The 12,617-nt window shown below is 28.4% G+C and overlaps 1 protein-coding gene across 4 annotated transcripts in view; it reads left to right on the top strand.

The window, feature by feature from the left end:
- LOC122505832 (myogenesis-regulating glycosidase) overlaps positions 1-12,617 on the top strand; it is a 387,127-nt gene that overhangs the window by 245,751 nt on the left and 128,759 nt on the right. For all 4 annotated transcript variants that reach the window (XR_006301953.1, XM_043617681.1, XM_043617680.1 and 1 more), the window contains one exon: positions 8,184-8,314. Coding sequence is in view for 3 of the 4 variants with exons in the window: in XM_043617681.1 (XP_043473616.1) it covers positions 8,184-8,314 (131 nt within the window). In the remaining variant the exon portion in view is untranslated. The remainder of the gene's footprint in view (positions 1-8,183; positions 8,315-12,617) is intronic.

Raw genomic sequence — 12,617 nt, 5'->3', positions numbered from 1 at the left:
TTTTTTGCATCACTAAGAAAACTGTCTATATTTTTATGTTTTAAATTAATAACTACACCTGTTCTAATTCGATTCTCAAAAGCATTCTCTAATTCTTCCCACCTGATCCATCTTTCATCCTTTTTAAATAAACCAGTTCCTGTTCTTCTTAGTTTCTTAAACTTTCTGCTATTTGCTTTCAATAGTCCAATAGTTGACAAAATCTTTCTTTTCTCTCCACATGACACGGATTCATTTCTTAACAATTTATTCAGCAATCTAATGTTTTTTACACTATTATTTATCCAAAAATTTAATTCCTCCGTTGTAGTTTTTTTACGTAATGTTTTAAAAGCATCGTTCATAATTTTCACAAACTCTTTACAATAACTAGAGCTTTTATCAGTTCCCATAACTTTAATTGCTGTGTTTAATTTATCAAAATTCATTTTTATCACTTAAATTTAAATTTTTTTGCTAAAATGATTAACTCTGATCAGACTATAATTAAACTTTTAACTTTATCAATTTTTTGTATTAATTTGTTTAATTCGCACTTGAATTTCACTATGCTTTGCTAATGATATGTTCATCAGCCAACTTAAACTGCAGGAATGATTTCGTTTAGAAAAATTGCTCTCTTTATATACACAAGATATTACATATTTGACCTTGAAGTTAATTATATATTTCGTAGAATTGAGGTATGATTAAAAGCTTATCAAAAGGACCGAAAATGTTTGTAAAAATTCCTTAGATAAAACTTAGTCAAAACAAAATAAATAAACTGTATAATAAGACCGGAAGCAATAAATCAAAGATATCATAAACAACAAGTACATGGGAAGAATTCCTTAGATAAGAATCTAATAAATAAGATATCAAATTACATGTAAAACAATAGCTTAAATAAAGACAATAATTCCAAAAAATAAATAGGTATCAAATTACATGTGGGAAAAATTCTTTAGATAAATCAAAGACATTATAAACAACAAGTAAATGGTAAAAATTCCTTAGATGAGAATATATCAAATTACACAAGCAAAAATTCTAGGAAGTGTGACGTCATATCCATCTCAGCATCATGGTCTGAATCACTCCCTCCCCCGTGATGTCATATCCGCCTCAGAATCATAGTCTGAATCACACCCTCCCCCAAATGGTTTGAGTCTGGGCTAAAAGTGTCGGTACAGGAATCTGTGAATGACGTCATTTCCGCCCCCACCCAAGGGTTTGAGTCTTGGCTAAATGGTTTGAGTCTGGGCTAAAAGTGTCGGTAACATGTCGGTGCAGGGATCTCTAGTTAGAACCGGCCCTGTATATCTACTGTCCGCCATATTGGATTCGCCATTTTGAATTTTGAAAATATGAAAAATCCGACTTCAGATTCTTAATCAGTGTACCTGAAAACCCCCTAAAGTGTACTTGATTTTTAAATTCCTTGACTAGAAAAATGTATGCTTCAAAGGGTTAATGACTATCACACCAACTAGTGTGGAATCTGAACGAGCATTTTCTGCCGCAGAATATCTCTGTAATAGACTTAGAAGTAGTTTAGCAGATAATACCATCGATACTCTTTGTTTCTTAAGATCTTATTTTCAAAATGAAAATTAGAAACTTCCATTTAATGGAAAAATTTACGTTAATTTAAAAATACTTAATTTACATTCAAACTTAGTTTAACAAGTGAGGTTGTGCAATAATAAAAAATTTATTTATAGACATAGCCAAACTTATATAAGAATTTCTTCGAAAAAAGGATTTTAATAGTTTAAAAAAATTTTTAAATAAAAATTTAGATTTCAAATTGGTTTTAAGTCATTGTAACAATGTATTCAATTGAATAAATAAAACGTTTTAATAAAATTTTATCTAATAATTATTAAAAAATTAGAATATAGCTAATAACATAAAACTATGCGGGATCCCGCAGGATTGAGAGTTATCCCGCATTCTAGTCCCGCGGGATTGACGTTAGTGTGCGGGATTGCAAGCCCTAAGTGCTTCTTTTAAACTATATTTTAAGAATCAGAAAAAAATATTTGTGGTCAAAAATAAAAAATTTATTTTTAGGTGATCCGTTTGGGAAGTTCTGACACTTTAATTAATATTACTTTCTTTAAATAAATTATAAGAAATAAATAAATGTAGTAAATACTTTTCAATATTAAAAGCTATGGTATATAACTGGGGCAAAATTTCTCAAGTGTACCAATGTCAAAATTGCAAGTTGTTGTATCGGGCTAATATTTTCACAGTATTTAGTACTATGTATGAGTACTTCAACCACCAAGTATTATGAAATTTTATAACAAATTGTAGAGGGGGGAGGGGGTTGAAGATTTTGGATAAGTATGAACAGTGAGTTTTCTAAAAAATCGTAGCTTCTATATAATAAAGCAAAAACAATTTTAACCAAAAGCTTAAGATGTGTACTTTCAATAACTAAAACGAAAAAAATGACGTTTTTTTTTGTTTTCGAATTATTAATTAATTAATTAATAAAAATTAATAAAAATTGAAATATTTTACAACAAAATAAAGTTAACGCAATTCTGAAGTTACTACTGTAAAGCACTACAAAATCCGCATCCAACGAGTCCAATATGAAATATTTTGGATAAATTGACGTTTTATAAATAAATATTTATAAAAATTAATTAACAAATGCATATCATTTATAAAAATAAAGATAAAGTGTTAGTTTTTTTTACACAAATGTTTATACAATTCTACTTTAAAAAAAATGTATTCCAGTTATTTGCAACAATTGTTTAAATAAAATATTCATCACCTTATGCGTGTGTTGCGCTGCATAACTATCTTCCCGGCTTAATATTATTTTACATTTTTTATAGAATATTTTTTTATTTTTTACATTTTTGATGTAAGAAAAGATTATTTCTTTTTTACATTATTAATTTTTTATTATTTTAATATCAACAAGAAATTTTTACGTAATTCCTAATAAATTAATTACAAAATAACTTAATAATAATAAATAATATTAAAATAATAAAAAATTATTGATGTAAAAAAGAAATAATCTTTTCTTACATCAAAAATGTAAAAAATAAAAAAATATTCTATAAAAAATGTAAAATAATATTAAGCCGGGAAGATAGTTATGCAGCGCAACACACGCATAAGGTGATGAATATTTTATTTAAACAATTGTTGCAAATAACTGGAATACATTTTTTTTAAAGTAAAATTGTATAAACATTTGTGTAAAAAAAACTAACACTTTATCTTTATTTTTATAAATGATATTCATTTGTTAATTAATTTTTATAAATATTTATTTATAAAACGTCAATTTATCCAAAATATTTCATATTGGACTCGTTGGATGCGGATTTTGTAGTGCTTTACAGTAGTAACTTCAGAATTGCGTTAACTTTATTTGGTTGTAAAATATTTCAATTTTTATTAATTTTTATTAATTAATTAATTAATAATTCGAAAACAAAAAAAAACGTCATTTTTTTCGTTTTAGTTATTGAAAGTACACATCTTAAGCTTTCTTTTGGTACAAAAAAAAAAGAAAAAAAAGGGTCCTTCTTGAAAAAAAAAATCAAAAAAATTTTTAATTTTCAAAAAAAGGGTTTAATTTTGAAAATTTAAAAAAAAATTTTCACCATTTGAAAGAGCGTGAAAAAACCTACCAAAAATATATAGGTCAAAATTTTTTTTGCTTTATTATATAGAAGCTACGATTTTTTAGAAAACTCACTGTTCATACTTATCCAAAATCTTCAACCCCCTCCTCCCTCTACAATTTGTTATAAAATTTCATAATACTTGGTGGTTGAAGTACTCATACATAGTACTAAATACTGTGAAAATATTAGCCCGATACAACAACTTGCAATTTTGACATTGGTACACTTGAGAAATTTTGCCCCAACTATATATACATATAATAACAATAATGTTTTGACATTTAAGTAAACCAAACCTATATTATCAAATTGCAGAAAACCTGATTCGCACGTAATAAGATTATTATATAACAAATTTAGTCAACAAATGGATGGTATTGTGTAAAAAGTAAATTATCCCTAATTCAGTTAGTATAAATAATTAATAGAAGTCAGTCTTGATAAAAAAATTGACAATTAAAAGTGCAAATTTTTATTTAAAATAATTTACCAAAAAGAAATACCAAAATAACTTATTTTGTTATTTTTACAATCATGTTTTTAAAAAAATGAGAGCCAAACAAGACATTTTAAACTTTAATAAAAAAGATTTATTAAAGTTTATATTTATAAATTATTATCATTTATTTACTGTAGCTCAATTTATTTTAATTTTTAATTAAATTAGAAAACAATTAGGATAACTGTATCAATTGTCGAGGGTTTTAGGCAACATGTGACTTTTACATTTTTTTTTTGGAAGTAAATGCACTACAAAATTTGATTGTCAATTGAGCAAAAGCACCATTTGTCGATGACTTAAATACATTTAAGTCACATTAAATTTGTAAACGTATGAAATAAACTTTTATTACGAATTAAACATATAATGTTAATTAATTTAACGAAATAGTATACCAAATTTTTTACACAGTTTTAAATAATGCATTTTTCTTTTAATTCTTTTTTTAGATCGACCTCGTTTTTTTGGTTGATTACACAGGCACACAAAAAAAAGTCAAAACCCAGAGGTCACACCCCCCTATCCCCATGTTTTTGGGGTCGCTGAAACCGAATATGACCATAACAAATTTTTTTCATCGGACATATTTTCCCGCTACCACCCCCTTACACCTACTCCCGGGGGTTGGAATTTCATTAAAAAATAAGTGGAGTAGGGTGTCTATTCCTATGCTTTTTGGGTCGCTAAAACCAAAAAAGACTACCAAAAACAAATTCTTTCCTCTCTTAACTCCCTACAACCCCCTTAACAACCCCAGGGTTAAGGGTCGAAATTCGAATTTTCACGAAAAGTCGATTGCGGTGTCTAAACCTACGTTTTTTGGGTCGCTGAAACAAAAAAAGACTACCAAAATCAAATCCTTTCCACCCTCAACCCTCTACAACCCCCTGCAATAATTTTTGATAATTAATATTTAATTTTCAATTTCCCAAAAATCGGTCCGTTTTATTTGAAAAAAATTATTGCAGGGGGTAGTAAGGGGTTGAGGGTGGTAAGGATTTGATTTTGGTAGTCTTTTTTGGTTTCAGCGTCCCAGAAAACGTAGGTTTAGACACCGTAATCGACTTTTCGTGAAAATTCGAATTTCGACCCCTCACCCTGGGGTTGTTAAGGGGATTGTAGGGGGCTAAGGAAGGGAATAATTTGTTTTTGGTAGTCTTTTTTGGTTTTAGCGACCCAAAAAACATAGGAATAGACACCCTACTCCACTTTTTTTAAACTGAAATTCCAACCCCCGGGAGCAGGTGTAAGGGGGTGGTAACGGGAAAATGTCCGATGAAAAAAATTTTTCATGGTCATATTCGGTTTCAGCGACCCCAAAAACATGGGGATAGGAGGTTGTGACCTCTGGGTTTTGACTTTTTTTTGTGTGCCTGTGTTATCTGTAGGTTTTAAATTTTTGGAGAGTTTAGTTTTTTCTTTTCTGTACTTTTTTCGTTTTGCTTCAAAATTTCCAATTGTTCTTTTTGTTATAAATAAAAGTTTGTCATCTATGTTTGACGTTTAATAAACAAACATTTAACCATCGACAAATGGTGCATCTGCGAAAACACTGACTACACAAATTTTCGAATCATTACCTCGAAAAATGGAACTGACAAAAAACAGAACCAAATACCGATGATTTTCTTTTAAAAAATATTAAATTTTTTTCAACAAAAAAATAAACAGACAAACTTAATTTAGTTCTTATACAATATTATAATAATAATTTCGTATACAAAAAGTAATTGGTAATAGCTTTAATTTGTATTTCTAAAATTCTTTTTCAATCAACCTGAAATATTAAGAAAATAGCGATTCGAGTAAATTTGACAGCAGTCAATTATAATTTTAATTACATAATGATTTTAGTAGCATTGTTATGAAATTTGAATATGTAAATATACAGTTGAAAATATAAAGATTTTTTAGAAATTTTTTTGTTCTTAATATTCTATATTAGGGGAGAGTCTCCAGTTGTGAGACGGGTTTCATTTTTGACCCGTAAATTGTAAACGGGCAAACGAAATTGTAAATAAAATATACCGTTCGAAAGGTAACAGAAATACACAACTTTTATTTAAAGAAAGTATAGTGTTTCGATGAACTCAAAAAATTTTACGATACATTTTCCGAGCACATCGCTTTTTTCAAAAAAAAAAATGTCTCCAGTTGTGAGACACTCATTAAAAATTGCTAAAATTTAATAAGTTTGACATAAAACGTTATGTTTAGTAGAAATAATTAAATATATTAATAATATATATTATTATATACTAAATAATAATATTTATTCGCCAAAATATGACTATCAAATAAACACAATTTAATAGCTTCAACAAGAGCATTAAAATTGATTTCTTCTGAATCAATTGACTTTTTTCCACTTGACATGCCCAAAAATACTAGAAAAAAGAATCAAAACAACATTTAAATAGTATGCCTGCAAAGTAGTATTTTTTATGCTGCCCAGATGGGTGTTGACACCGTCTCACAACTGGTGATATGCTGTGTCTCACACCCAGAAATTGGCGCTATTTTGAAAAAGGAAAATTAAATTATTTTCAACCGTAGATTGGAACAATGCAATGTTGCATCACAAAATATAAGGAAAACACTAAAAGAAAATGCATTACATTTACCTTTTTCAATTAATTAAATTGCAAAAAAAGTACTTTGCATTTATTGAAAAAACGCTTTTTAGTCGATTATCACACACAGTGTTGGTATTTAACAAAAACAGTTTATATATCCGCCTCGGTGTACACGAAATAGTTGGCTCATATAAAAAGAAATGTTTTTATATAAACCAATCGGCTTTTTAATATTGCATGTTAAAAAAAATTGACTGTCTCACAACTGGAGGTGTCTCACAACTGGAGACTAAATCTAAATAATCTAAATAATGTAAGAATATTTCCCACTTAATTTAAGTAGGAATATTCTTAAATTAGATTATCGTTTTTTCTGTGCATATACCTATTCTATTTTTTTAATTTATATATTATCTCTAATATTTTTATTTTCATTTCTACCCGTGTAGAAAAAGCCACGTTCGAGCCACGCCGTTCAGTGGTCCCCGGCAGGGGCCCACGTGGAAAATCCATGAGGAGGAATCCACGAGGGCACTGAAATAAACATTGAAAGACATTTTTTTGAGGACTGATCGATGAGGGCAAATCCATGAGGGCCACGCAGGGGCCCTTATGGTTCGCCCACATAATTGATTGAATTGATTGAATCACCAAAAACAATTCAACAAGTCACTGACAATAAAACATTTGAGTTCAACATAGTGGATAGGTAGTTCGTCTGGTAGTCCGTAGGTCGTAGGTTCAATTCTCGCGTGCGTTAGGTTTTATTTATTTCTTAGGTTTACGTTTATTCCTATTTTTCTCTATTGTATAGGTATAAGTATGCATTTTAATGATTATATACACTGTCAAATAATTTAATTAACAAATATTTAATTTTTTTATAATTTTAATTTTTATATATAAAGGGACATATACAATTAATCCATATACAACTTACATTATTTATGATATCGCTATTGGGCACGATTTAATTAAAAAAGGTAAAAATCCTTAAATCATAATGTTATTAATTAATAATTGAGCTTATTTGTTATTAATAAACAATTAATTTATTAATTTAATTGAAAAATAAAGTCGAGGGCATTTCATGAAATCTACGAGGGCAACACATGGAAAATCCGTATGGAATCCATCAGGATTTTCCATGAGGGCACTCATGAGGGAAAGCATGTCACGCCTTCGAGGGCTCCGCGTGGATTGCCCTTACGGATTCCATATCGGAAGAGGGCAATCCACGAGGGCCTCGCTAGGGGCCCTCACCATTTTCTACACGGGTAACTATTTTTAAATCCACTTTTCCTAAGAATTTTATTTTAATTTCTAATTTTTTAACTGTATTTTTATCTGCAGTTTTACTTCTAATTTTATGGCATTTTTATTGATAATTTAATAAGTTTATTTTTGGTTTTATAATTCAGTAATTTTGTTTCAAAACATTTTTTTACTTTTTAGGGAGTTCCATCAAAATTCTCACGACCTGAAAGTGACAGCAGCACAACATTTAGTAATAGTGGATCAACACCAAACGAAAGTCAATTATGTTCGGAAACTGAAGATGAAGAAAATGATGAAAAATTTTCAAAGTAAGAAAAAAATACTGTTTTATGCCAAAAATAAATGTAGGGGAAACTAGGCGCAGTTGTTACAATTTTGATAAAATCAGTTACAGTGATTTGAGTTTAACTCCAATTTGTTTGGTCATACAGTTAAATCAAAGGTATATTATCTAGTTTTAAAAGGCCATAATTGATTTAGCCCTATATCTATTATTTAATTAACTAAAAACATTTGAGAGACAGCGTGTAAATAGTAACAACTGCACAAAGTGAATGTCGATTGTTACAATACCAAGAATCATCCATAACATTTCTAAATTGCAGGCAAATAATTTTTTATAACAATTGTTATTAATTATTCATAATTTTTGGCTCAACGTAATAGTCCCAGTATACCACGGAGTTCGTATACGAGCTCGGTAGCTCGTATGAGAAATATGAGAAATCTCTCATACGAGCCTTTTCCGTAATGAGAAGTGTATAGATGCTTGTATACGAGGTGACTTTTAAAGCATTTTTATTAATGTAACACTATTTTAAAGTAAATGTAGATAATAGAAATGAATTTTCTCATCTAAAACAAAGCTAAATTCATAAGGGAAATGAAGTTTTAAGAAAAAAAGGATAATTTTGTTCAAAAAATTTATTCACACTGAAAAAAGGTTAGAATTTGATAATATTCCTTGTTACTCTTACTTACCGACATTAGATATTTCTCGGATGCAGTAAGCACGATTTTGTATTAGCGGTAGAATAAATAAGTTTTTCTTCATTACTAATTAATAATATATTATTATTTATTTATTATATAAATGTTCTTATATAAAATAATTAAATTTAATACAAAATCGTGCTTACTGCATCCGAGAAATATCTAATGTCGGTAAGTAAGAGAAACAAGGAATTATCAAATTCTAACCTTTTTTCAGTGTGAATAAATTTTTTGAACAAAATTATCCTTTTTTTCTTAAAACTTCATTTCCCTTATGAATTTAGCTTTGTTTTAGATGAAAAAATTTATTTCTATTATCTACATTTACTTTAAAATAGTGTTACATTAATAAAAATGCTTTAAAAGTCACCTCGTATACAAGCATCTATACACTTCTCATTACGGAAAAGACTCGTATGAGAGATTTCTCATATTTCTCATACGAGCTACCGAGCTCGTATACGAACTCCGCGGTCCGTGTATCGAATTTTTTTTACTGGGGTACGTGACAGTTCCATAGAGATGGCAGCACTAATATTGTTTCGAAATGAAAAAAATTTTAAAAAGTTCTTTTTTCATTAATTTTGAAGTCGAATTTAGAAAAAACATGAGAGTTTTCATAAAAAATGAGAGTGATTACATTTTTGACAAATATTTTACATTTCAAACAAATCTGCTGAATTTTGGGAAAAATATCCGTTGTCATCATCACTTGTAACAACTGCACAACAGGTACATTTTTTACAATAAATCACTTTATTAAAAAAGTATACACTCAATGTAGCCAACCAAGGCAGTTCCTTAAAGCTTAATCCTCATAGAAATCATATTAAAAAATTTACTTTATAAAGGTCTATTAATTATTTAAAAAATATCAAGCAGAGAAATAATTATTTTTGGCTTCTAAAAACCAATGTGCCTATTTTTTACTTGTAAAGCTTGCATATAATTTTTAAACATATTGCAGAAAGTTCGTACATAAAAACTAAACATTTTTCTTTTGGGAACCCCATCTCTACAATTATCTCTACTCTGGGCTGTGAATCAGCGACTTTTATAATTTTTTAAAAATAAAAATGATAGTCAATTTACTATTATAGCACTGTATATAACAGCCCAATAATTCAAAAAGGAGTTGAAGTGAGATCACTTCTAATTTTGCGTGACTGTGCGGTATGCGTATTCGACTTATGTCCTCGAGACTAGGGTTCGATCCCCCGTGCGTGCGATATTTTTCATATTAGTTTTTTAAGTATTCTGCGTAGGCGTAGGGATGACCGAGGTGAGTTGAAACGATTTTTACATTATCCAGTATAACTCAGCCAAAAATTGTCCTATTTTTATGAGCTTTGTATTTTTGGATAGGTAATTTTGTGTAGTACGTGAATAAAAAATGAAAAATTTAAAAATTGTAAGGGTTTCAGAAAAAATTGCAAAATCTAAAACTGTTCCCGTTGTTACAACTCACCTAGTACCAAGGTGAGTTGTAACACATGTCGACATTAGTTGTAACAGTTGAAAATTTTGTGATTTTAATGAAAAAATTTATTTTTAATGCTTAGTTTAGTTAGTAAAGTAAATTTAATTAGTTAGTAAAGACATCTTATTAATAGAAACGAATAAAATACTCGTTTTAGTACCTTCATTTACACCGAAAAAAATCTCGATGGTATTATTAACTATGACTCTATAGTTAATCTTAATCTATAGTAAAAGTAATAAGGATTCCTAATCATTATGGTTAGGATCGCTAGGTTGATTCAACAAATTCAAGCCTGGCAAAAGCAACCCTGCAAATCCTAGTCAAATTGACTAGGATTTTAGTAATTTTGCCTATTTCCATAATGCGCACGCATCTGCTTCTGTTCTGACAGTGTTTACCTCTATATCTTTCGCGTCATTTATCGTGATTTCGTAAAACGATTTTTTATCATTACTCGCGTCTATTTTTTGTACATAAAATGGAGTTCTTACATACATCAAATTTGCTGGTTTCTCGGAACCTCTGGAAATATAGATAGTCCATGTTTTAGAAAGTAAACTATCGCGCAGTGTGTTTGAAAATTTACCTTTGCAATAATTTGTGTATTTTAATTTATTTTCATTTGAATGTCATAAATAATTAAAAATAAATAGTTTTTGACAAGTGTATAAAATTGTGTACTCGAAATGTATAAAACATCATCTCATTAAGTATTGTATTTTGACTCGAAAATCTAGTGTCTATTAAAAAATTAAAATACCAAGTCGTGTTTAGTGTAGTGGTTATAGTTCCGGGTTTCAAAGTGCGTATTCGTTAGGTTCAGGTGTTCGCGTCCCCACTGCGTCAAATATTTATTTCATAAGTTTAAATTAATTCTAAGGTATATAAATACAAAGTCAAATATAAATATGTTCAAATACAATAATTAATTTTTTTCTTTTTTCTTTTAATTAGTTTTTCTCCTTTATTTGATAATAAGAATTTGATTAGCAATTTCAAATAATTATGATACACAGTGTAAATCTAATATTATTCTCCTAGTCAATTTGACTATTTTTTCCTGATTACATCGACTAATTTTCCTGGTCACTTTAACTATGCTTGAATCTTCTTACTTTGACCAGGATTCTATAGTTGGCTCCTCTCGTAACTAGGAAACCTAGTCAATTCCTGGTATACGGGTCCTAGGCATTTTTTTCGGTGTACTTTTGGAATTATGTTATCACATATTTCGTTTTCTTTAACACTAATTAGATATTTTAAACCAATCTTTGGTATTTAATTACGATCTATAATAACAATTTGAGCTTTATAATAGCTAAAAATAATATTATATAATATATTTTATAGAAATTTAAGAATAATAAAATTTTGTTTGCGAATTTTTAAATAATTAAGGTGTAATTAGAGTTTTTGTTAATATTTTTTTTCCTTTGGAGAATATAAAAATGATTTACACGAAAATTTGTAAAATTCTAAATACTTTTAAAGCCCAAATATAAAACAATGTACTTCAGCAAAAATCCAAACAGTCTCTATTCGATCAAGCACAAATTTGTGTAAACCTAGGTGAGTTGAAACAGCCTGTTACAACTCGCCTAGGTGCGAAACATATTGTGCATCGGTTCGAATAATTATTTTTTATCTTAAATTTTGAGACTGACGCAAAAAACAAAACCATTTCATGAAACTAGGATATCCAACAGTTATTAAGGTAAATATTAGAATAACAAAAATCTAATATGTGTCGAATAATAAAGTATCAAAATTTCGTACGAAAACTTACTTTTAGCAATTTTTTTGCACACATTAAATACATCTCATAAACTTTTCTCAGGTAGTCAAGTAAATTTGCATCAAATAGTGAATCACAAATGTAATAAATTCACGCTTTTCAAAATTTTTAAAAGGTCATAGATTTCGAGAAATCGGCTTTGTTACAACTCACCTCGGTCTCCCCTACAATTCTTAATAGTGTTACATAAAGTATAAGTTTAAATAATTTCTAACAATGATAAATAATAATTTTGTCATTAATTTAAATAAAAAATAAGATAGTCTGTTTAAATTAATGAAAGAAAATAAGAGAAATATTTTTTTAAAAACTTATTTCAATAAAAGCAATTCTAATAATT

Source organism: Leptopilina heterotoma, unplaced genomic scaffold, assembly GCF_015476425.1.
Source record: "Leptopilina heterotoma isolate Lh14 unplaced genomic scaffold, ASM1547642v1 Lhet_373, whole genome shotgun sequence".
NCBI classification, from domain to species: domain Eukaryota; kingdom Metazoa; phylum Arthropoda; class Insecta; order Hymenoptera; family Figitidae; genus Leptopilina; species Leptopilina heterotoma.
The sequence above is the reverse complement of the archived record's forward strand: the minus strand, read 5'-3'. Positions and strand labels throughout refer to the sequence as shown.